The sequence below is a fragment of the Tuber melanosporum genome, assembly GCF_000151645.1.
Source record: "Tuber melanosporum whole genome shotgun sequence assembly, scaffold_131, strain Mel28".
Taxonomy (NCBI): Eukaryota; Fungi; Ascomycota; class Pezizomycetes; order Pezizales; family Tuberaceae; genus Tuber; species Tuber melanosporum.
Genome location: NW_003298788.1, coordinates 219,827 through 244,544, shown reverse-complemented (window position 1 = coordinate 244,544; position 24,718 = coordinate 219,827). Strand labels below are relative to the sequence as shown.

Here is a 24,718-nt window from a genome sequence, read left to right as displayed (position 1 = left end):
TACAGTTTTTTGGTTTTTCGTCTCGCTTTCTCTTTTTTTCTTGGCAAGGTGGTAAGATGGAATTGAAACTAGACTAGGCTAATCTATCCCGTTCATGTCTCTATCATCGTCCTCCTCAAAGAAAAAAGGGAAGGTAAAAGAAAGAAATCGAACGGGAAATGCGGAGAGGTAAGGATGCTAACTAATCATGGGAATGAATATGAAGAAAGAAAAGAGAGAAAAACCCCGATCTAAATACCCCAACATAACTTTTGTTTTGTGCTTTTCCCCCCTGAAAAACCACCAGTTGTGACAGACAAGGCAAGACAAAAAAAAGAAAAGCTTCAGCGCGCCCCCGGAGATGAGAAAAGGACAAGGTATGCAAGATTCCATGGAAGGCGAGGAAATGAGTAAAAGTGGGAAAGTGACAATGCTTTATTTTTGTTCACTGACGAAGGGGGGAATTATTAATGTGTTGGAACAAAGCACCGAAAAGCCTCTCAATCTGTAGAGTGTAAGCTGGCTAAATCGCGGACCATGACTTTTTTAGTGAGTAAAACAATTACCTCAGGTGCGGTCTTGATGAACGGCAGCTGCCAGAAGTCGTAGGTTGGGTTCTTAAGCAGCTCCAGAAGTGTAATTATCAATCCCCAGGGATGAGGGCGATGGACGATCAATCTTTCGAGCAAGACGCGGGTGATTTGCTGCCTCACATCAGACTCGTTGGTTTTGCCCTGGACCTGGCCGAAAAGGTAAAGCAACAAATAACTGAAGTAGTGGGTGTGGCTGTTAGGGTAGCGCAAGTGATTTGCGATCGCGCTCAAGAAAAAGTATCTGGCCTGAGGCTTTAGGTCACTTGCAAGTTTTGAGAACAAGGCGGTATGTGGGCTCTGCGTCTGGAATGTTGAGCCTCCCTTTTCAGTGGCCTCACGTATGGCCTCCATTCCGAGATATAAGACGAGACTGTTGATAATAGCGGTGTCTACGGTGATTGTAGCGAATCCGAGCCCAGTCACTTTTCTAGGCTCTGTGTCCAACATTTCCACAATTCTTTGTATCGCTGCGTTCGTCAAACCTTCGGGGGAACCAAGGCACGAATCCAGTAACTGCTTTATCCCACTATCGATAAGAGGTCTGAACACATCACCACTTATCCTGGGAGCCTTTTTGACTTCTGGCAGGCGATCAACTTTCAATCCTGCTGTGAACGGATCTGGGAGGTCCGAGAGCGAGGAGGGATAGGCAGACAATATCAAATTGCGAAGTTGTGTGCAATGAACTGGGATGACCTCGCAGATTGAGAAATGCCATTCAGCAAGGAATTCTGGAAAGTCATGGTGTAGCACCAAAAGGACCCTGAGAATCCCTCGATAAAGTAGCTTTACGACTGGTGGAATAGAGCGTTCTTTCAGTGGTGCGCCAACATACACCAAAAGGGTCTCCAGAAGCTTCGCAAATACCGGCCAGCCCTTCAATAGTGTTAGTATTCGTAGAAGAGCTGATCCCAGATGGAATCTCACCTTCTCGCCCTCGAGCCTAAGTAGCTTAGGCATGAAGTACCGATGGCAAACCAATGTCATCCAGTGGAAACTGAACATGGGAAAGAAGGCCGGTTGGATGGTTAAAAAGCATTCCGCAAAGGTCTCCAATATTCTCTCATGGTACCCCATCATCTGGTTTTCGATCAGGTGATATTCGTACAGCATACTGGAAAAGAAACGGAAAAACACTTTTTGTGAAAAGTGCTCACCGCGAGCCTCGTGATGGTGGTTAAAGACAAAAACGATCAGGGCCAAAGTGCTGTTCAGATAGTCTGCCTTGTCGACCGCTTGACCCTTCTGATCGCCTTCCCCTTGGTACTTTACAAGGAGGACGACCAACTTAGCAAGAGCGTCAATAGGGATATAGCAGTTAGTTGCTGCTGTCGGGTTGGTGCTGGTTGACTGTTCGTACTCCGCAATGCAAAACTCGATACAAGTTCGAAGAAATTCGCAAGAGGACGCCGTATCAGCTAGAGCTTTGGTCTGATGAAGCTGCATGATGAAGGAGGAGTAATTCTTCTCTGATGTCAAGAGATACTGGCAGAGAGATATCCACTCAGCGAATATATACTCAATTTGGTCACGCTTCTCGCGGTCCTCGAGATCTACATCTTGATTTCCCCTGTCTGAATCTTGAAAGTCACCAGCCAATTCAAGAGCCGCCTTGTTAGTGGGATCTTGCTTGAGCCAGCCACCTACGGCGTCGAGTGACGATGCAAAATCGGCTCTTAGGGCAAGAGGATTTGGACCAGTGACAGTCTCTTTGAGCAACTGTGACAAAAACTCCAACGCTGCAGGCTTTCTCGCGTTAATTGACCTGGCAATGGTGGCATCAAGATGGGTGAGCGCAAAAAGTTGAGTCTTTAGAAGCATGACTGTGACTGGGACATTGAACATCCGCTGTATAAATCAGCATCGGCAAATACATATATATCAACAGGCACATACCTCATCGTCCTGGCCTTGGGAAAGCCACATAACGACATCCTTTGCCGTGAGTGGTGATAGCTCGCAAACTTTCTGCAGGAGAAACCCGAGCACCTCAACCTCCATCTGATTCTGCGTGTCCGTATACAAAATGAGGCATACCGAGGAAGCCACAGTTGTACAAATAGCGTCTTTTAGGCGAGGCATATTAGGTTGTGCCAGGGACGCATTGCTGAGTATAGCTTCGATGAACTGGAAAAGTGGGTGCTCCGCATGTAGGTCTTTGAGGTGTTGCTCACGACACTCTTTTGCAAGCTTCCGCACCTCACTCAAGAGGACCTAGGGGAAATATAGCATTAGAACAACAAGCCTCCATATAGACGCACCAAAAAAACTTACCGAAATTTTAGACTGAATTTCCTTCTGGCCAGCATCCGAGGCGCCGGGGGATCGTTCGGAAGCTCTCGGCTGCGCCTGCGGGGGTTCCACAATTGTGCTTCCGCTTGGCGAAAAGTCGTTTGGGAAAGCACTTTCGAACGAATTTCTGGCACCCTCCGGGTTTGGAGCCCTTGCCATCCTATTGAAGTCTTCGTACATGCTCAATTGCTGGGGAGAGAGTCCGCCTGGCTTCAACCTGAACTGATCTGGGAGCTGTAGTGCAACTTGGGAAACATCAGGGGAGACAAATGGTCGATTAGTTCTCAACTCCCGGTGCCGTTTCCTCAGTTGGTACGCTTGACTCAATCCGTCATCAATATCTGGAATAGCACGTTCTTGGGCAGCCTTTTCGATGATCTGACATGCCATATCAATATTGTCGTTGACACACACAGTAATTGTTTGATCTGAAATGACTTGCTCATTGTATCCACTCTGGGCAAGTAGGGCACGGATGTTATTCTGCATGCTCATCCGCAGCGGGTCCTTGCACGTAACAAGAGCCAGGCTTCCGGCAAGGTGCTGAACGACGATGTGCGCAGCGTTCCTCATCTTTCCTTCATCACCTTCTGTCGCAAAATCCTTCTGGATGAGCTGAGATGTCGAAATGCTAGCAATAGTAACGGATCTCTCAACGACCGGCCCAATAATCTCCCGAATGGCACGATCTATGGCTAGCTGGAGAATGCGTTTGATAGCAGGGTGTTGAACCGCGGAACTGACGATAACATGGTCGGCAAACCCGGCGGGAACCGGATCTGATGTGGGGGAGAAATCTTGTGGCTGCAGAGGAAGATCCTCAACAACTTGTAAGCTCTCCTCTACTTTCTCTGCCGGCCTATCCCGAGTTTCCCGGATGTCTGTCGAAGGTTCAATGGTTTTGATGTCCAGATCCAGGTTTTTGCAGAGAACTTCAATCTCAAATTTCAGGTTAAGTTTGAGCTCAACATGTTGGTAGAGCTCAACCAAGATTCGTATAGTAGCCATTAGCCAAGGATTGGGGGGTTTGAAGACTGTCGATTTGGTTGATTGTTCTAAAACCTTGCAAGTGAAGGGAAGGACAACCGTGAGCCTCTCCGTGACAAATCCTTCAATAAGTAAATCTCTGAAGGAGATATTTTTAAACTTTATCGGCTTATCCTTCGCGATCGTCAGTCCTCCTAACCAACAAGCCAAGTTCTTCAAATGTGTCCTCTCATTCGAGCTGTTTAAAGTAGCCTCCGCATTTAGTAATTTGATAACATTGACATAAGTCTCGCGCAAAACCTCTGCTGTTAACCCCTTATCGTTGTATTTGTCTAAAAGGTCGAGGTATAGTTTGTGGTAGTTAGGCTCGAGCTTGGCCCGTTCCACAACCAAGTAGTCGGCAAACCACTGGTGGTGCTCCTCGCGCAAATGCTCCTTCAATGACTCCAGCTTTTCCTCTAGGTTAGAATGAGAAACATTGTTGACGATGAACAAAACCCTATCCTGGACTTCCTCGTCGGGTTCAGTATAAGCCGATGGATCTCGAAACGGCATAGTGGGGTCCAAAGACCGAAATGGAGGGTGTTGTGGTGATTCGGGAGACGAGGCATTGGAGTCGCCATTAGTTAACACAGCTCCGGGTTCCTTTCGATCAGTGTTGCCGTTTGCCGACAGTTCGTTCTGTCGGTCAGCATTGCCACCGATAACATCTTGAGCAATCTTCCATATATCTGTCCCTTGAAGTCCCGGGACTTGCGCAAGCAGGCCGCAGTAAGATTTCCATTCTTTGAGCCTCTCCTTGAACTGAACCAGGGCCTGCAGACCGAACTTGTACATTGTCGAAGAAGGGTCGTGATCGCGGACAGCTTGCCACACCATTGCCAGCGCAACACGTAGAGGAATGTCGTCGATGAGATTGTAGACAATAATGCTGCCAAAGAGCACAGAGGTTGTCGCAAGCGCTTGGAGTGGATATGAAGGGTAGCAGTGATATTCGTCAAAGAGGCCATGTATCATACAAGCAAAGAGATCTTGATCTTGGGGGATTGAGGACGTTTTCAATTGGCGAAGATAGGTGACCATCTCACTAATCTCAGTCTCCTGGCTGTACATCATCTTGTAATTCTGCTGCATTTCTTTGTCGACGATAGGAGGGAATGTATTGCTCTCAGAATTATTCGCCAAGATGATGGAATCCATCCCACAACCAAGATTGATCAGCCGTGGGTAAGCCTGGATGCACAAACGTTGGGTTTCTGTAACCTTCTCTTGCATATCTTGGGTCATCGGCGGATGACTACATAAGCAGTTAGTGGCTGACATAGCAATCAAGAGGCCTGGGGAACTTACTTCCTATCGAGCAGGGTAAGGAAAGTGTGGACGGGTCCGACTCTAAGACTAACCATAGTGGGCTTTCCACCTTCTCTCGTCTGAATGTACTCTGCTTCCGCTTTGACCCGCAAGAATCGGTAGGTTTCTGTCACAAAATCGCTTCCATGTTTGTTGATCATTTCTTGAAGCCACTTTTCAAGATTCAGGTATTCTCTCCTAGCTGCCAAAGCTCCAACATCAAGGATGAATGGTGCATTCTTAACCTCCAATAGATCACTAAGACATCGAAGTTCCTGGGCAATATCTAGGATACGTGTGATATTAAGGTTGTTCCCGAGGTGGTAGTCAACAAACTGGCCGATAATAAATGGCCTGTCGACATGCCAAAGCCGCCAAAATACCAGCTGATGACTAGTATGCCCTTCAAAAAACATATTGAACAGATTGTTAATGACATGTTCTAAATTTTCGGGCCAAGGCTTGGGTATCATTAAGGCCCCACAAAGAAGTAATTCTGGTGTAAACTTAGCAGCCTTGTCCAGCTCTGCTTGCGCTGCCTGTTTGACATCAGGGGGAATCGATTCGTGCAACGCAAGATGGAAAAGAGCATCCACAGCATCAAGGGATATCAGCTTATGTGTTTCGAAGGTAGCAACCATAAGCTTGAGGCTACTATTGGAAGATAGGAAATCAGCTGAAGAGAACACCTTTCGGATGCCAGGAATCCTCTTGACGTCCAGATTGTCTGCTTTGATATACCCCTTGAGAACAGACCACTGTGACCGCGGATGCTTCCATCTACCACCCCAAAGCTTATGGATAGGAAAGTCGGGATCGGTGTTTCCATGCTGCAAAGCGGTGAGAATAACATGCAACCCTTCTGTTCCTTCCAAGACAAAGTCCTCTCTATCCAAACCCTCAACTACACGCTCCCAATTAAAGGATTGAGGTAGGTTCTCATGCTGAAGAGCTCGCACGAAAAAATCTGCATGCCACTCGATAGGATTTCTTGCCGTGGCCATCAGAACCAGCATGTCTGTCATCTCACTTTCCGAAATCTGAACCTTCCACTTCCGCTTGAGAACCTCCCTACAATTTTCCAGCGAGCTTGTACTCTCTGGCCCCAGTACGGAGAATATATGGACCAGCGACTCTTGCTGCCGCAGCTTCTCGATTGACTCGGTGACATGGAGGATTTCGGGTGGTAATTGCATGTTTTTGTAGCGTGACCTCGCAGCGTACGAAATTTCCAGTCGTTTGAGATTATCAGCGAATGGGTATACCGGCTCTCCTAGTATTTGGTCGATGAAAAACGCAATCCCCTCCGGCTTCAATTCAGGATGTCTGGAGGGGTTAGCCAGAATCTCTAACATTGACCTGAATGACTTGTGAATGATCTCATAAGCTTTGACGCAGATGGTCAGCAATCTTATCTCTGTAGGGGCGGAATAAATAAGATTGATACCCTTGTTGCGGAGATCGTGCCTCTGACTCTGCTTTAAGCCCACCGCCAATATGCATTTCTGCAGGCTGTCCAGCCCAAAATGACTGAGAAATACTGCCAAATCAAAATCCCTCGCCATCTCACCATCGTTAGCCATTCCGGCAATCACATCCGCAAATTTTTCCTTCGCGTCTTGCGGTGAACTCGCAATCTCTTTAATCGTCTCTGTCAAGAGTCGATGATTAGGATTGGGTGACGACCGGCTACTGGTTGACGACATAATGTATGAGTAGTTATTGGATATGAGCTTCCGCATGGTCCTATTATTGATCTCCATGCTGACGTTGAGGAGCTGAAGTAGCAGTGCCTAATGTTAGCAATTGGGGGGGAAAAATGGGAGGGTGTTATGAATAATGTGCGAGGATATTCAGGCAGCATAACACAACATGGAGCCGTCCAAAAGGGCAAGCCTTCAAGCAAGGATATCGAAAGCTCACCTCTCGAATCTCCTTACGCTTGTTCTCGTAGTTACTCTCAGTCAAAGTACTTATCAATAGGCTGAGGTGCGCAAGGCCTAATTTCACCAAACGCAATGACCCCGCACTCCCGGTCCCACCACCGCCTTCAGGGGGCTTCGCCGTCGAGCCTATAAATTCGGAGGGTAGCGTTATGGAGGAAGAAGACGGTAGCTGGGAAGGCTGCTGCAGTTGCTGGGAAGACGACGGGACGGCGGTGGTGCTTCTTGAATCAGGAATTCCAGAGACGGGGAGGTTCTGTGAAGTAGCGTGAGTAGTCTGGCCGAAGGCAGAGGTCGAAAAGGGCTGATGTAGATCGGAGTTGCTTGGCAGATGGAGGCTCCGATACTGCGATGAGGAAGAGAGAGAATGAGGAATGGCACCGAGAGAGGCGTGATCGGATACGGATGGAGGTTTCTGGTGCGGGTAATTATGGATATCAGAAGTGGTATTATTTGAAGGTGTCGAGCTGTTCTGCGCTGTCATTCTATTGGCGACAGGGACCGCTACTCATTCTTTTTCGGGGTGCGTGGGAGGCGGGGGAGGGGGGGGGTGGGAGGAAGGAGAGGAGGAATGCGTTAAAATGGAAGGGGGGAGAGGTGGTGGAAGGATGTGTGCGGAGGGAAAGGCTCTGGACGAAGAGTGGTGTTAAGCAAGTTACAGTCGGCAGGATGCGGCGAAAAGTGTTTGGGAGGGGACGCCGGCGTGATGGTTCCTACCGTACGGTTGAAAAATATATAGAAGCCCTTATTCAAAGCTCAAGCACAAAGGTCGTGCCTTAGGGCAAGTACGGTAGGGGTAGTAGCTAGGGGTAAAAAAATGAGAATTAAATGTAAATGTAGCTATGGCAATCGGTGATAAAGTAGGGATAGGTGGTGGGCAAGGTCCAAGACGCGAAAGTTTGTATCAGGGTAAAAGCAAAGCGCGGGAAGTACAGACGGCGGAGGGTATGCAGGATGTGTGTATGGGGATGGGGAGGAGAAGATCGGGGAATAGGGGGATAAGAAAACGGGTTTCAAGATAGTACGTTTGGGTACTTTAATCGATGTAAAGCAGAAGGAGGAGGAGGAAGAGGAGAAGAAAGAAGAGAAAAGCAGTTACTTAGGATATCGTACCGTATCTTGGTGAAGTGTGTGATGGCTGCTGATGGAGCGGAAAGGGCTCTCTCTCCGTTTCTTAGCAGACAATACTTTTGATCACGCCCCGACACAAAGTGTATGTAGAACGTATACTTGTCTACTCACCCTCACTCTATGGTAGGCTCAGGGCTTGATTGTGCGAGGACTTTAGACACGCACTTACGAGCACCGGTAGCCTACGAGTACCAGTATCCAAGGCCTACAAGCGGTCGGTACAATGCCCTCTTGTCCACTCTAGAAGGAGGCGAGCCACCGCCTGTGGCGCAGTGGCGACCATCGCCACCACTCGACTCAATTCACGGTATCTAGTCTATGTATGATACCAGCAGTGGTAGAATTTAATGGATTGTTGAGATATCGCTTAATAAGCCCAAAATCAAGGAGAAGAGAAAAACAACGACTGCATTATCGAGGTTAAGCACCGGCATGCGTTCTCAAGTGGAACATTCAGAGAGGAAGACCACCATCCGTCACAAATAATGGCAGTGCTCGTTCCGGGTGAACTCAGGCCCAAAATGACAAAGGCTCTTCTTCACCCGCGGCTTGAGCACTGCGCGGTGATGCAGATTTGGACAGGCCAACCCGCAACAACGTCTCTGCAAAATTTTATGCATGCTTCATCGATAATCTACCGGCGAGATTTTCAAAATGGTCATCCATATTGCGTAAGCACTGTTTCTTCTAGGAATGCTTGCTGGTGCTTTTAACCTGCCACAAAAGCAAGAGTTGAGCAGTAAGTCGTTTGGTATGAGTAGATGTAAGATAAAAAAATTGGGGGGGGGTAGGATATTGATTGAGGTAGGTGAGGCAGGTAGTCCAAAATATCATGACTTAATCAACCAGTGAACCTCCAATACGTTGTATCTCAGCTAGGGTAATGTGGAGAAGAAGGAGAGGTTCCCTGGATTCCTGTTGGCCTTCACCGGTATCCGAATTACCCCTTAATGGTTGCCAACTTTTTAACTCTTTCGAATACCGGCACAACTGCACCTGTGAAGGCTTCCTCCTTGTGAGGAAGTGTTGAAGAATACTAGTACTGGTATGGGACAGGTGTACGAGTAGGATAGCACCAGAGAGCCTGCGGCAGCCACTACGGTAGCGGATCCGCTTGTGTGATAACTGCGGGCCGCAAGGGAAGGGGGGGCGAGCTACAAGTATATAACAAACCCTTTGAACAACAGCCCAATCGACCATAAAGTATCATACCGGTACGAGTACTTGAGTACTGGTATTACCGTATTAGTACAGGGGTGAGGCATTTGGTCATGGGACAGTAACAGATATCAGCTTAATTCTAATGGTACACTAGCGCAAACAACACCAATAAATCCTCCTTGACAATGCACCCATTCGGTCGGCCTCCGCTTGTGTCGCTGTGCCAACACCTTGTCCAAACGAGCGTTCACTATCCCCGCCACTTTACCATGACCAAATACCCTACCGTTGTACCGCAAGTATGATAGTCGCACAGTATTATGCGCGCTTACCCGTCTTGGCGACAGGGCTTGTTGTATTATCAAGTACGAGTACAGTATTATGGGTAAGTTTTTCGGCCTTTTTTCTTTACATAGCCTGTCTCCATGGCAACCGTGCTCTACAAGCCGACATCTCCCCGTACACACCATCCACAGCTTTATCTACAGCCTGACATCCACATACGGGCCCCCCCTTCTCCACTCCCGCTTCTGATTCTCACCCTAAGAAGTGATAGCTAGCGATAGTGCGTGTCCCTAGAGTTGCAGCAATTGCCGTTTGCCCTTTGTAGGCGTTCTCGCTGCCTCCTTGCTTCATTCCACACTCACTTTACGATCCTCACGACCCCTACGAACCCTCCTAATACGCTATGACACGATTACAGCGACAGCTTATGTCCTCGGACATGTCTGAACCATCTGTCTCGCTATCTTGTATGTATTCATCCCATTTCAATCCCCCCTCATTGGTCCCTCACCTGTACCGGTATTTGGAGGTCACATGTCTAATGTCATGAAATAGTTGCGAACAATTTCTGGGGAAAGGATGATGCTGGCGTTGGCCCTCTCCTGCAGCGCATGCATGACGCAAAGACTACATGCGAAGAGTTAAAAGCTTTTTATGCCGGTAGCTGCTTATAAATTCGAACCTTCATAAGGGTATTGGCTGATTGGTTTAATTACTAAATAGCACGAGCGGCGATTGAGGATGAATTTGCCAGGAAGCTTTTGGCACTCTCAAAGAAACCTCTTGGCTCTGTTGAGACAGGAACACTCAAGATTTCTATGGATGTGCTCAGAGCAGAAGTCGAGTCTATGGGAAAGGCCCACCAAACCACTGCTAACAAGATGAAAACAGAGTTGGAACAACCTCTGACGGATTATTCGGGAGCTTGGCGAGAGCGAAGGAGAATTGTTCAGGGAACTTGCGAGAAAATCCTTCAGTTGAAATCGAAGCAAACCAACCAAGTGAATAAGGTATTTTCCGCCTTAGTGCCATGAAGGAAAGGGGCATGGTACTAATGAGGCTGGGGGCGCATATTAGACTCGAGATCGCTACGAACAAGATTGCTTGAAAATTAAGGGCTATCTTGCTCAGGGGCATATGGTGATGGGACAGGAAGAACGTAAGAATAAGGCTAGGCTAGAGAAAACACAGGCCGCCTTGGTCACCTCAAATGCCGAGTATCAGGAGGCGATCAAGGCATTGGAAGACACCACTGCTAGGTGGAATAAAGAGTGGAAACAAGCTTGCGACGTACGCTCAGTCAACCTTCCCGTGGGTGGGTAATGATCTTGCTGACACCTTTCACAGAAATTTCAAGATTTGGAGGAAGAAAGAATCGACTTTTTAAAGGCTAGTCTATGGGCTTTTGCCAACCTTGCCTCCACTGTCTGTGTTGACGATGACCAGGTGAGTGGAATATATGGCTTTTGTATTGCGCAGGCCTAACCTCCGAAAAGTCTTGCGAGAAGGTTCGAGTGTCCTTGGAAGATTGCGAAGTGGAGAAGGATATTACATCATTTATACTGGATCGTGGGACAGGCCAAGACATCCCAGGTAGCTGCTGCTATTTCGTTCCACGCTGTTATATCATTGACCTTTTCTTAGATGCACCCAAATATATCAATTTTTGTCGAGGGGACTTATCGGATGACGGAGCCTCGGAGACCCAGGAAGAAAATTATAGTGTAGCACAATTCCCCCGCACAGGAAACCCAACATTTAGATCTGCTTCACCAAACCCCTCTACAAGCTCCTCATCTCAGGCTGAACAAGAACCAGAGCAAGCTCCAAACACTGGATCTCGTGATAGTGCACGTCGTGAACCGGAAAGAGTTGAGTATGAGTCGCAGGATCAAGTGAGTCGTGATCACGGGCGTCGCGGACACGACCGCCGCTCTGGTCGTGATCACTTGAGAAACAAGGAACCACAGACTCCCCCCGCCAACCGAGAAATTGCGGGTAATATTACTCCTGGCTCAAGGTCTCGCCGCGATAGCCAGTACCAGCAATGCAGCAGCACTTCAACACCATCAAGGTCACAGAGATATGAGAGGGAAAGGCAAGCCGCTCAGAACGCGCCTCACAATGAATATCCTCTTGATGGGATGACTATGTATTGTCGTCCTGGAAATATGATTTCTGATAGTGGTTCGGGCGGCAGCCCTATCGCGCGCCCTCCCAGCAGCCATGCTTCCGGAAGTGATTGCTCTAATCCAACCTCCATTTCCAGTGGGAGTGAGGCCCCATTAGTTGCCAGGGGCGGGGGTCAACGGTCTCCAGTGAAACAGCAGCCAGTACATAGAGAAGAGGAGAAACTTGTCGGGAAACGGAAGAGCGGTTTTTTCAGCAATGGAGGGCCATTCAGAAGGAAGAGCAAGAGCGAGAAAGAGCAGCGGCATCAACTCCAGCTGCAACAGCAGCAGCAACAACAGCATATGGCGCTTCAAGAACAGCGTCGTATGGAGGCTCAACAACAACCAGAATCACCTGTTAGGCCCCCGCCGTCGTTGAGAAATCGCAGCACTTGGTCCCCAGCCCCACAGAGCAACTCGCCTTCAACGAGTTCCAGGCATCAGCAAGGATACGAGAGTGGCTCCGCAAATAGACGGCAGCGTCAAACGCAGCAAAGGCTTGATGGTGAACACGATAGCCCCGAACCAATAGACCCAAGGGCTAGTCTTGCACTTAATGTCGGTGGGAATGTATTTGACGTAGCAGCGCCGGAGAATGACAAAGGGGGTCTACCTAGGAAAGCTCCGGAGGAGGATGAGTTGGCTTTGGATCCTATAGCTCAGGCGCTAGCGGAGCTCAAGGGCGTGACAAAAGGGTCCGCCCCACCAAGGAATACTGCAGATCGGTTCTTTGGGTTAGCAACACCTGCCCCTTCGGCGACACCGGCTCCTGGACCGAACTCGGCTATAAACGCAGCGCAGCGAGGGACCCCGCCACCAAATTACGCCCCCAAGACTAGCGCTCTAGGTCTCCCGCCACCCGCCTTCACATCTCAACAGATGCAGGAAACTACCCAAAGATACATTAACCAACGGGACCATATGCTCGACGGCCCCCAGATGCCTGTGGCTATGGAAGAAGCGCCAAGTAGGACCGGGTCTGGGCGACAAAGAGCCAGAACAATGGAAAATCTACGCGCACAATCTAGACAAAGCTCTCGCGAGGTATCCAATAACCAGCAAGACCACAGAGCGGCCAGCCCAATTCCTAACAGAAGTGTTAGCCCCCGCCCACAGCTTTATGGTGATGATAGGCATCGCAGCAGCTCCCCTCAGCCAATTACATATAATCGTTCGGCGTCCCCCAATCCTTACACACAATCCCGTCCCGACATCTCCAACACAAATAGGGGCCAGTACACAGCTTATTCACAGCGTTCTCCTTCACCACTGCCATCCGGGCAAGAGGTTGCTTTGAATAATTATAGATCCCATTCTCCTGCGCCCAGTCACCATAGCAGACATGACAGCTATGGATCCAGAGGCAGAAGTCAGGCGGGTAGTGTTCGGGGCAGTTATGATGGCCAGAGCTCCAGGCATAGCTATTACAATGGCGACAATGGCAGCCAGGTGGGTGTAGTCGCAACCTATCAAGGAGGAGGAGGACAAATTACCCGTCCTAGGAGCAAGAGTGTTGCCGACACCAGTAGGCAATACAGCCGCGATGGCAGACCAATCCTACATTATGGTAAGTTACGCAATGACCCGCGCATCATTATAATTTACATAACAGAAAGGGCTGACCCCATATTGAAAAACAGCGAGAGCCATGTATGTTTACCAGGCAGCTATCCCGGAAGAACTTAGCTTTGCCAAGGGAGATATCGTCGCAGTTTTGAGACAGCAGGATGACGGATGGTGGGAGGCAGAGATAGTAGGCATTCAGGGAAGACCTGGTCTAGTCCCTAGCAACTATCTTCAAAACTGCTAGCTTGGCTCGTCGGCTCCGGGATTTGCTGCCTTTTGTGGAATGTATTCTCATTCCCACAGCGTTTGTTACCAAGTGAGGTTAAAACCAACCAAAAAGTACGTACGATCTCCTTTTTCTTACACCACCAACAGAGCGCTCGTTTGGTCTCTTTTCCTCTCTCCCTCCTTCCACTTCAGCGTTTGGGCACTTAGCGGTGTGATTCCTTGGCTATTCCTTCTCCCGCACTTTCCTATTTTCTCCATCTTTTTTCTTAGTTCAAATACCACTACATCTCGATTTCCTTACGTCGTTCCTTTGTCCTTGTTCATGATTTCATATAAAACATGTCTTGAATGACTTCCCTACCGAGGATATCATGTAACTTATGACCTGTGCGAAAGCGAGAAGCTTGACTTCTGAAAATGCAGCCCGTTCACCATTCCTTGTATGTAACAATTAAGATAAACGGTCACTGTGTCCGATGATGCGACAATAAAATAAATGTAGTTTTCCCCCATGGTGCCGGGTATTCTAGAATAGCAATGCGCGTGACTGTAATCAACTGTTACCGTTTACATTTTGAAACTAGAACCCGTCATTTCTTTTCCTTGGGCTGCTACCCTCTCTGCTAGACCTGCTTTTAGTACTTTTGAATTGTCGCTACAGAGTTCGTAGATTGTTGAGAGGTTGAAGGTTAGACCAGTGAAAGAGGTTCCGCCATCGATTAGGGACTCGAGGACTCTTCGGGCCTATAAGTATCCCATCAGCACGAGATGGTGAATTGTCAAGAAGGGAAACGGCCACCTCCTTCAGATCCCCCATATACAGTAAACAGACTGCCAAATTATTACTCGCCATGTCCCCGCCCTCCTCGATTCTCTTCGTATCGGAAATCTCCTTCCACGCAGCGGCAGCCTCCGCCCACTTCGCCTCGCCCATGAGTATCAACGCGCAGAGAACCCCCTCGCGTATATCCTCCCCGCCCACCGCCGGGAGAACCTTCTTTGCAGCCGCCAGGTTCCCGATGCGCACATACAGTAGACATAATACTACTTTGAGTTCGTGGTCATCGACACTCGCTCGAAGTCCTTCCAGATGTCGAGAGGCAGCCGCCAAGTCACCCATTTCCACCAGCGCGCTGGCGACACGAATTCCCAAGTCGCAGAGACGACCCCTCCAGAGGGAGGCCCCTTCGGCATTGTGTTCCGGGGAGTCGGGTTTCGCCTCGCGCTTCAGTACCTCGCCGCGGGCCTCACGGGCTAGCTCATAATAAAGCGCTATGCTCCGACGCCAGTCGCTTACCCCGATGGCCTGCAAGCGGACTGCAAGAACGCGGAGCTCCCAGGGGACCAAGTGCCCACCCCGTGCATCCCGGTAGAAGTTGGAACCCAGGTCTGAGAACACTTTTATTTCCTGTGCTGCGGTGGAGGTGCTCCCAATGAGCATGAGACTGCTCAGTCGGATGTACCAGAGCTTGAATATCTCCTCTATGGTAAGCGGAGTCGGGGAGGTGGAATTTGTGAGCCGGTTAGCGGCAGTTATGGCTGCCGCACGAAAGTGTCCCGTTGACAGGAGCGTGTGGAGGGGGGTGGATGCTGTGGGCTGGTGGGCTGGTGCGCGGAAGGCGGCGGGGATGGTGTGCTGAGGAAGCGGGTGGAAGTTCTGGGGGTGGAGGAGGTAGGTAAAGTCCCGTGATATAGCGGGCGGGTGCATGTCAAAGAGGCCGGCGGACATTCGTTGTTTGGGAGTCGTCGGAGAGGAGGGTGGGGAGGTTGTGGTTGCTGCGACGGAAGTGGGGGCCGGGTGGTCCTTGAATGGGGGGCTGAGAGGGTATCTATTAGCTCTCCTGCCAAATAGTAAAGAGCAGGGGAAGCTCTATTTGCCTTGCTTGGTGAGGGGCGGGCGGATAGCTTACTCTCCGAGGTCTAAGGGGCCTTTTGTTCGTCGACGGGGGACAGAAACTACGGGGATTAGGAGCTACGGTTGGAGAGGAAGTCGAGTATCATACTGACCTCGTCGTTCATCAGTTGATGAAGCCCTAGTGTGGCCTTTTACGGGTGACGCAGGCGGAAGGGAGGGCATCTCGTTCGGTATGGGGAATTCGCAGTGAGTTATGGATGATGGAACGTGATATCATATGTATCATAATAATATTATCATACCAGAAATTTTTGTAGCGACAAGTGATAAATTTTAGATAAGGCTGTTTCGCCAAGATAGATGAGAAAGATTGCGATAAGATAATGCTGTGACAAAGTTAGATTATCAGATCACGTACCGGTATTTTTAGGTGATGCACACTCCCGCAATCAAGGAATAAGCATTTCGTGATTGTCACTCGAGTACGGTACTCGTACTGGTACGAGTATGTACTAGTACAGTGCGGTACTAGTACCGGTACTGCAGTGCAAGGGATATTTCGGTGAATCTCATTGAAAATCAATTTATTTACCATTAATGATATCCTGAGATGCCAGGTTCATGGCGTGATTGTGTGTGTTTCTTATTGTAGTATCGGTAGACTATTTTACAGGTACCACGCAATTGAAATGGTGGTCCGGAGGAACTTGGGTCGCTCTTCTGTTAGTGACAGACTTTACGCGTACAGCTCAAGGTTCATCACGAACCAAACAACTAAGTTGGACAACCCTAACCCCACACGATCTTCTCCACGACGCTTATCCTTACTTTCATCATCCTCACCTCTCCTCCTCTTTGCTTCTCTTCCTCTCCTTCCTCTCCTTCCTCTTCAACCTCCCCCCCTGTGTCTTGCTAGCACAACCTTTAAACTCCCACCCCTTTCTAGTTCATACGCTTTGCTCCCTGTCGTTCATATAGAGAGCGTCTATATATGCTCTCTACCCGCCCACTTTCCCTCGATTACTTCTACGCTCAATCGACCGGACAATCAGCTAAAGCTGTACTACGGAACTGAATCCCGGTTGGACTTCTACCAAACAAACGCCTCACTCTCCAAAGAAACGCGAGGCTAATACTTTCTTCAACGAAAGAAATTCGTGTCTACAGAGATACTTAGAAGATAGACGTTTGTGCACCATGAATTCACCAAGCGAGTCATTTGACGAGGAGGGTGAAATTTTCGAAACAGAAGTAGAGAAGGCACCTCCATCGCTGCCTTCCGTTACTGGCCCCAGGGTTGACCGTCTTTCAAGTAGAAACAGAGGCTCGAGATCTCCCGCCATCAACAATTACCGCGGCGGTAACGGTGACACCTACCCTCCATTTCGCCATGATCACTTTGACCCTAGAGACCACATCCGTCGACCTGGGAACGGGGAAAACATGCGTGGTGAGAAAAGACGACGAAGCCACGAACGGGGCCCCGATCCCCGACAGCACAGGGTCCACTACGAAGCAAATGGTGACGTCAATATCGGGAGGCGCCCTAGGGTTTCGTATGCCGATATCGACCGCTCCGAGCCTAGAGATCCTCCCAAACCTTTCGACCATGAGGACAGGTACTACCATGATACTAAGCGATCTCGTACGCGCAGTCGTTCGCCCCCACGGGGGCCTAGAGGAGATGGGAAAGGCGGTAGGCGTGGATATTTTGACGATAGCAGACGTGATGGTGGTAACAGGTTCGTTGACAGAGAGAGGGAACGGGACAGGGGTAGAAACGACAGCCGCAGACGCTCCCAGGAGCAATCAGTGAGCGAACAAGGAGATATCCCAGTTCCGTCTGAATTATCAAAACGAGATACTGAATGCTACAACAAACAGTCAGATCAGGGGAGTGGGAATAAACAGTCCTTTAGTTACCGTACCTCTCAGAATGGGGATAGCGGAAGGTCCGCTCAAACCTCCAAGAGCATTGGGTTTTCTCCCAAAGCTGAAATCTTGGGGGATGATAGAAACCCGCCCACCGAGAAGGCTCCGCTTAAACCACCGCCGGAAGAAATGGAGATTGAGGAGCCAGTTGATGAGGCTAAGCTTATTGAAGAGCGGCGTAAGAAGAGGGAGGCAATCAAGGCTAAGTATAAGGGGCAAGCTACACCACTTCTTGTATCGGCGCTAGCGATCGCTGGATCAAACCCGAACTCACCAGGAATGTCAGAGGGGGAGGCTACTCCAGGTTGGCTCTGACACCCCATCTCTTAGCTCTATTGATTGCTTAACCTCTTTCTAGCTGTAGCATCCCCTGCGCCTCCTGATTCTTCGCGTGAAGACTCTCCGGCTGGTACCTTCAACATATCAAAGAATGGTGCAACTATAATCAATGCAGGTTCTACGGCGATGGCAATTGCTGAGGATGAGGGGCCCTCGGCAGCAGATTACGACCCAACGGTTGATATGCAGGAGGATAACAAACGGTACGAGCAGCGTATTCACGATCATGAGGCGCCCTCTAGTGCATACGATGTGACCAAAGTCGTTGTGAGGGATGGGCAGACACCGGCAAGTTTACCAAAGCAAGAACCGCAGCAGGAGCCTACAAAGAAGGAGGATGATGATGATTTTGACATGTTTGCCGAAGGTGACGACGATGATATGTTTGCGGGGCCGATGCCAAAAGCAAAGAAGGTTGAAAGTCAGACTGACAAGACTCACCCCATTGTTTCTGACGCGAAGCAACTGGATGCTAGCCTCTTAGATAACTGGGACGATCCCGATGGGTATTACCGCGTTATACCTGCTGAGCTCCTTGATGGCCGCTACCGGGTACAGACAAATCTTGGCAGAGGAATGTTCTCAGGTGTAGTACGAGCCCTGGATTTGACAACTCAGAAGCTGGTTGCTATCAAGATCATTAGAAATAATGAGACGATGTACGTTTTTTATGTTTTTATTTTAGTTGTTTTATTTATAGCGCTAATAGCATCGCAGGAAAAAGGCTGGGTTGAAGGAAATTGATATATTGAGGAAATTGATCGAAGCAGATCCAGATGATAAAAAACATTTGGTTAGGTTAGAGAGATGCTTTGAGCACAAGGGCCATCTCTGTATCGTTTTTGAAAACTTAAGGTATTTCCAATTGTGCCCCGATTTCCTATTCCTTACTAACTTGATTTAGCATTAATCTACGTGAAGTGCTCAAGAGATACGGACGAAGTGAGGGTATTAGTCTAATGGCAGTTCGTTCATATGCTCAGCAATTGTTTCTCGGTTTATCGCTCTTGCGGAAGTGCAATATATTGCATGCAGACCTGAAGCCGGACAATGTTTTGGTGGGGTCCAGCGCGGGGTGTCCACGTTATTGCCGTGCTAATTCTTGGTGCTAGGCAAATGAAAACTGCAATATGCTCAAGATTTGCGATCTTGGTTCTGCATCCGATGCTTCTGAAAACGAGATTACTCCTTACCTCGTGAGTAGGTTCTACAGAGCACCCGAAATTAGTAAGTAATTTTTGTCCTCATTAAATTTCCTCGATGCTGATACTTTCTATAGTTCTAGGTATTCCCTATGACTTTGCTATCGACATGTGGTCCATTGGGTGCACTCTCTACGAACTATACACTGGAAAGATTTTATTCACTGGCCGCACCAATAACCAGATGCTGCGTTCGATCATGGAGTGCCGTGGAAAATTCCCACAAAAGGTGCTTCGTAAGGGAAAATTCACAGGTTTGCACTTTGATGATATGCTTAATTTCAGGAGTGTGGAGAATGATAAGATCACGGGAAAGGTAAATGGCAACTCATTTGATATCTCCTCCCAAGCCCTACTAAAATTTCTGCCCGTATAGGATATCACCAAGACGCTTGCCTTCAACAAGCCTATCAGGGAACTGAAAACAAGGCTCCTAGCTGCAGCATCGCCTGGAATGACGGATACGGAGTTGAAAGAATTGAATGGATTCATTGATTTGTTGGACCGGTGCCTAAACCTTAATCCTGAGCGACGTTGCACTCCTGTCGAAGCACTCAAGCACCCGTTCATACATCGCACAAAGTAGGTTGGATAGAAAGGTGATGTCATAAATTCCATGTTTCCAGCCCTTGCTATGATACTAGGGGGATTTTTTTGATTTTTTTCCTTTTTCCTTTTTTTCCTTTTTTTCCTTTCTTCCTTTTTTAAATTATATTTTCCTCTTCTCGATATTAGAGTTTCGTGATGTCGCCTTGCTAGACCTTCGGCGTATTATGTATTATTAAGTTCGAATGGAGACGGGGCTTTGTGGCTGCGCATGTCAATTTTGTGATTCTGAGGAGTGGCGGAGCATGGCGATAGTGGAGGTTGAGGGCATAAGGCGTAAAATTTCTTGCCGACACAGAACTAGCAACTATTCGCTTGTTTCTCTAAGCCTTGTAGAATAGTTTCGCAAACCCTCCCCCGGAGCATACCGAGCCTTAAGTTGACCGATTCGTTTCGCACAACAGCTAATGTACGAGTGCAGTATGTGCATTACAGTACCATAAACAACTAGTGGCGTATAAGACAGCACTCGTACAAGTGGGTGAATTGCGGCAGCACTTAAATCGCGGTGCTGACAAACGGTATGATATCTTGCACCACAATATCTTTCTCGCAGAGCAGCAATCTACTCCTCTCTGGGCCCTAATGTCGAGTTCTCCTTGCACTCTGTAAGCACCGCACTCGTTCTGTCACCAACCCCGATGCTTCTGTAGCCTCCCCCTCCCCTCCTTTAGCCAGACCCCTTGCCCCTACCTTTTTCTAAGCCTTCTACGTATGATACTCCTCGCCCCCCCGCCTTCAGTAGCTGGTAGTGATTATTGTAAGAAAGAGAGGACAGCCTTTTTACACAAGGTGTTGGCACAGATAGGATCAATAGGGCAATGGCTAATAACACGAGTGATTTCCCGTGATGAGAGATTATCGGGCATAGAGTTGGGGAGTCCCGGTTTCTGCTTCACGCCAGCTATACGCACGTCGTCACGGATTAAGCGATAGTGGATGGGGGAGCCCGGGGGGAGTTCACGTATCCCTTCTCCGGCTAGGAACCGGGTGGTGCGAGACCTATACCGCTGTTTCGACAAAGTAAGATTGTCGGACGTGTTTGGGAACTTGCGTTGCCGGGGCTAGCACAGCATCGAAGTCTTGGAATCTCTGCTGTCCACTTTCCTGACCCGACCTTGTCGGACTTGGGACAAAACGGATTCTACAAGGGAGTGATACAGCCCTCGAACCCATTTTTATATATACTGCAATCATGATACATGCGCCGTATTCTTGTTTTGAATTGCCAATATTAGCTTCTGCCAGCAAACGGCAGGATACCACGCTCGGAGGGGATACTGAAGATATCGGGGAACTGCGTGGAGGATATGGAGGATGTGAGTAGTTGTTCGCCCATGTGTATCATCCATCATACGGGAAGATGATAACTCACAACTCTGTAAAACTTGATTCTGAATGGGCACCCGGATTATGGACCTATATTTATCCTTTTTGCTAGTGGCCAACTTTCCCTACATTTTGGTGGGTACCAGTTGGCAGGGTCAGCGGTCAGCCAATTCTGGTAATAGCAGCACCATCGCGGGTGGGGTTGTCCCCCGGACGGATGTTGTCCCAGCGGGATTATCATATGTGGGGAAAAGCCGGCACTTTCACCGCAAGGGCCATACCGGTATGGTCGGGAACAGAGGAATGCTATGAATAATATTTGTGGTTTCATGGTCACTTCTCTCCCCCAGAGCATAGGCTGTATAGTTCTACTTCAGAACTGGGAATCACGGCTCCATGTGATACGCCGTGTGAACGCTCTGTTCAAACCCCAGCTGTGGACGGGTGATATCAAATGATTTGGGTAGTGAACCGTAGCCGCGGGGATGCCATGCTGGAAAGAATAGCAACATTCCCATCATGGCTAGCCTCATTGCCCATAATCTCGTCAAGTCCTCCCGAGTTTGCTTCCCCCCACTCTTCCACCGCAACTGCAACACCTAAGCTCACCAGCATCAGAATCTCTCCCGTATTACCGATACCACAATAACATCTCTTCATTTTTATCCTTTACCTTCTCAATCTCTACTCTTTGTGCCCCAATCCACGTGGTGTGAGAGCTGAACTCTGCACCTGATTCCAAGCTGGTGCGCGGGAGAGAATGGTCCGAGCACTCTCCAATGGAGGGATCGGAATTGCTGACTTACAGTGCTCCCATATCCACCGTGATAATACATTGACTTATAGCTTTCATCCGGCTGGACTGCTGTAGCTTACTATGATCCGCATGCCCAACTACATGTGATAATGCACTCACCCTCTGCTATCGGTCGCGGGGTCCGATGACAGCTGGTGACCAACGACCTGCAAGTATCATACCGTCTAGGCATATGGGCTTGACAGGCTTATTCGGCTATCGCACCTACCCTGCGCCGCTCCTGAATCGTCGATTACCGAATATTAGCTAACCCCAAAATACCGCATTACAAGTGATCGGCGAGAACCGGTGGGCGCTGGTGCGTTCAAATGGGATTTTTATCCTTGCTTTTTTCTCAAAATCGCAATAAAACGCCATATCCTAACGCTCTCCATAGCCAGGGCCAACCCTTTCTAGGCTCTCAATTCGACGCAATCGTAGGTTTTCACTTCGGTCCCTGGTTTTAACGTAAAAGCGTCTGCTGGTTTCTCGCTAGCTAATGCCGTGCGACGAATCCCAGTTTATGATGCGGACCCTGGAGGTGCCGCTGTACTGGCAGTGTGTAGGCCGCCTGGGAGGTGTAAACAGTCCGGGATGATTTATGTGCCGTGCGGCTAGAAGACTAAGGTAGGAAAGGATACGCTCCCCCAGGGTTTTCTGCAGTTGTGTGGTTACTCTGCCATTCTCGATCTCTGCTCGAGTACGAGTATATGGTCCTGGAGGATGTTTTGTCCCGTTGCGGCATAAGACTTCCTCTAGCTGGACTCCACGTGGGAGCGACATTCTGATGGCCCCTCTGCCCGATACTTCTGCACAACATATATAGACTCGAATAAGGTCTTCCCGCAGGTTGTGCACTGTACGAATATTCCGAACTACTTGTACTCGAGTAGACATCGCAGCAAGGATCCTGCTGCATGTTGGGGTTAGTATGACTTCTTTCAAGGGACCTCCCCGTGTTGGGGTTGGTGGGAGGGGCGGGTTGCTGGCGGTCAGCAAGGCTGCTCTGGGGGTTATCCTTGTTGATAGTCTGCGGTGTATCGATAAGGAAGGGATTTAAGGTAAGCAGGCATTTGGGTGTAACTGAAGGATAAGTCGGGCCCGCCATCCCTAGCCTTGGCAGCCCTTCAACCTGCCTTTCGATCCGGGTAACTGGTAGCCCTTTTCGTTACCAAAATCGCCCACGTGACTCCCTATCACAACTGCCACCGCTAGCCCACTTCCACCGTACCCCACCCCCATGAGGGCATCGCAACACCGACATATCCTAACCTTCTATGCCAGATAAATCCTAAACAATGGCCACAGGTAGTGCGCCCGAGTTTTGGCCACCCCCGAGCACGAGTGTCAAGGGGAGATGTTTTCGTACAAGACAGGTGTTATATTTTGATGGCTAACCATCCCTGACTCGTACAATGCAAAAGTATTTCCCCGGGCACTTGTGCAGTATCGGTAGATTCTCGAGTTTCTTTGCTATGCTGCGCCAATCCAATAGTATCACTACCGCACGACAAGGCCTTATTCCTCCCCAAAAGGGTATGTTCTGCAGTCAACCCGAGCACACTTTCCCTCCACTCTTGATCGCGACTTCCGGTAGATAACATCCTCTCTCTCTGCGCTGCAGTGCTTCAGCTAGGTGTCTGGCAGTTATTCAGATCTTCAGCTTGGTTTGGCGCATTGCTCTTTAACCCGCACAAACACCCTCTCCAATCCCGGAGATTAGGGGAGGATCCCGCTTCTTCTTGTCGTACTCTATTGGCTCTGAACGCTCGGTTGCCATTCCGGCAGGTATTTTGTTTGGGGGGGAGGGGTGTAGGATGGATGTTAGAAATATCAAGAGAGGAGGTGGGATGTGGAGTGGTGCATACGCGCGCGGGGCATTTCGCCGACTCGGTTCCCTGCGCATGGTGTCCTGACGTGGGGGCTTTCAGGTGAGTTTAAGGATTTTGAGGAGCAGTTCCATTGAGTAATTGCGATTGCGGGTTACAGCTGGCAATTCCATTGCTCGGAGAGCAGTTATTGCACTGAAAACGATGTCTATATAAATCCTCCTCCCCCCGTCACATCAGATCCCTCCCCAGCAGCAATCTCAAGCTCAACCCCAATATCCGATCATATCGCAACGAGTACGCATACCCATATCTCTAGCCAACGAAGACAAAAATGTCAGGAATCTTCTATGTCTACATAAAATATGCCCGCGAAACCGACACCAAACGTGCCGACTGGGGCCGTCACCTCCTGACCTTCGAGTCCCGCTGGGCAGCCGACGAGCTCTTCCGCGGCCTTCAAACCCTCAAGAACGCCGCCGGCGCCAACCGCTATAGCAAGCTACAGCGCGTCAACCCGCAACTATGGTACTACGACACGATCGACGGGGACCCGTGGTGGACCATCATCTACGTTCAGCGCGAAAACGCCCTCCCGGAATTCAACTACAAGCTCATGTCCGTCATCCTCGGTGACGCCGACTCGGGCCGCAACTGGCCTGTCTTTTCCAACCCCACTATTGGCCCCGACTGGATCTCCAGCAAGAACTTTTATATCCGCAACCGTCGCCAGCCTGACCTGTACTGGTATCGTGATAGCGGCAGGATCGTTGTTTCCACCACCCGCAGGACCAAGTTCCGCATCAAGGATGTGGACTACGACAAGGAGAGGGTGCTTATCAGGAATGATAAAGTTACCATTGAGCCTGTTGACGGCCTTGGCGACACTGCCGGGTATTATGTGGCCAAGGGTGCGGAGGGCCAGAAGTTGAGTGTTGGATTGGTTAAGGAGACTTGGCGGTTTTCGGAACTATTCGATGGTATTGGGGTCACGTGGTCTACTGAGGAGGGGTTTGTCACTGGGACCCAGTTCGCTACGAATGCACCTGATGCTGGGGATGAGTGGGAGCTTTGCTAGACCCACACTACGTTAGCCCAGTTTTGCATATGGACTGGCGAGGGGGGATTGAGATGTTTGGTTTAC

At 49.3% G+C, this 24,718-nt stretch overlaps 5 protein-coding genes; 3 read left to right on the top strand and 2 right to left on the bottom strand.

Moving 5' to 3' along the window:
- Positions 1-32: 32 nt before the first annotated feature.
- Positions 33-6,964, bottom strand: GSTUM_00002521001 (uncharacterized protein; the record flags this gene model as incomplete). XM_002836151.2 has 7 exons in its annotated part: positions 33-484; positions 546-1,448; positions 1,500-2,420; positions 2,469-2,752; positions 2,843-5,148; positions 5,202-6,588; positions 6,649-6,964. 7 exons carry the CDS (start codon positions 6,962-6,964, stop codon positions 425-427), a joined length of 6,177 nt encoding a protein of 2,058 aa, XP_002836197.1. The 3' UTR covers positions 33-424.
- A 2,983-nt stretch (positions 6,965-9,947) lies between these two features.
- On the top strand, positions 9,948-13,983 carry GSTUM_00002520001 (uncharacterized protein). XM_002836150.2 has 9 exons: positions 9,948-10,188; positions 10,277-10,381; positions 10,445-10,731; positions 10,799-11,011; positions 11,069-11,167; positions 11,218-11,662; positions 11,825-12,097; positions 12,209-13,459; positions 13,533-13,983. The coding sequence occupies exons 1-9, from the start codon at positions 10,161-10,163 to the stop codon at positions 13,700-13,702; spliced, it is 2,871 nt and encodes a 956-aa protein (XP_002836196.1). The 5' UTR covers positions 9,948-10,160; the 3' UTR covers positions 13,703-13,983.
- A 112-nt stretch (positions 13,984-14,095) lies between these two features.
- Positions 14,096-15,803, bottom strand: GSTUM_00002519001 (uncharacterized protein). XM_002836149.2 has 4 exons: positions 15,694-15,803; positions 15,597-15,642; positions 14,486-15,503; positions 14,096-14,430 (listed from the first exon to the last, which is right to left on the bottom strand). The coding sequence occupies exons 1-4, from the start codon at positions 15,761-15,763 to the stop codon at positions 14,254-14,256; spliced, it is 1,311 nt and encodes a 436-aa protein (XP_002836195.1). The 5' UTR covers positions 15,764-15,803; the 3' UTR covers positions 14,096-14,253.
- A 630-nt stretch (positions 15,804-16,433) lies between these two features.
- Positions 16,434-19,738, top strand: GSTUM_00002518001 (uncharacterized protein). XM_002836148.2 has 9 exons: positions 16,434-16,622; positions 16,693-17,493; positions 17,557-17,777; positions 17,832-18,471; positions 18,530-18,667; positions 18,717-18,870; positions 18,925-19,039; positions 19,092-19,330; positions 19,391-19,738. The coding sequence occupies exons 2-9, from the start codon at positions 16,739-16,741 to the stop codon at positions 19,598-19,600; spliced, it is 2,472 nt and encodes an 823-aa protein (XP_002836194.1). The 5' UTR covers positions 16,434-16,622; positions 16,693-16,738; the 3' UTR covers positions 19,601-19,738.
- Positions 19,739-23,035: 3,297 nt separating this feature from the next.
- Positions 23,036-24,652, top strand: GSTUM_00002517001 (uncharacterized protein; the record flags this gene model as incomplete). XM_002836147.2 has 3 exons in its annotated part: positions 23,036-23,281; positions 23,370-23,676; positions 23,735-24,652. The coding sequence occupies exon 3, from the start codon at positions 23,909-23,911 to the stop codon at positions 24,650-24,652; it is 744 nt and encodes a 247-aa protein (XP_002836193.1). The 5' UTR covers positions 23,036-23,281; positions 23,370-23,676; positions 23,735-23,908.
- Between the last annotated feature and the right edge of the window lie 66 nt (positions 24,653-24,718).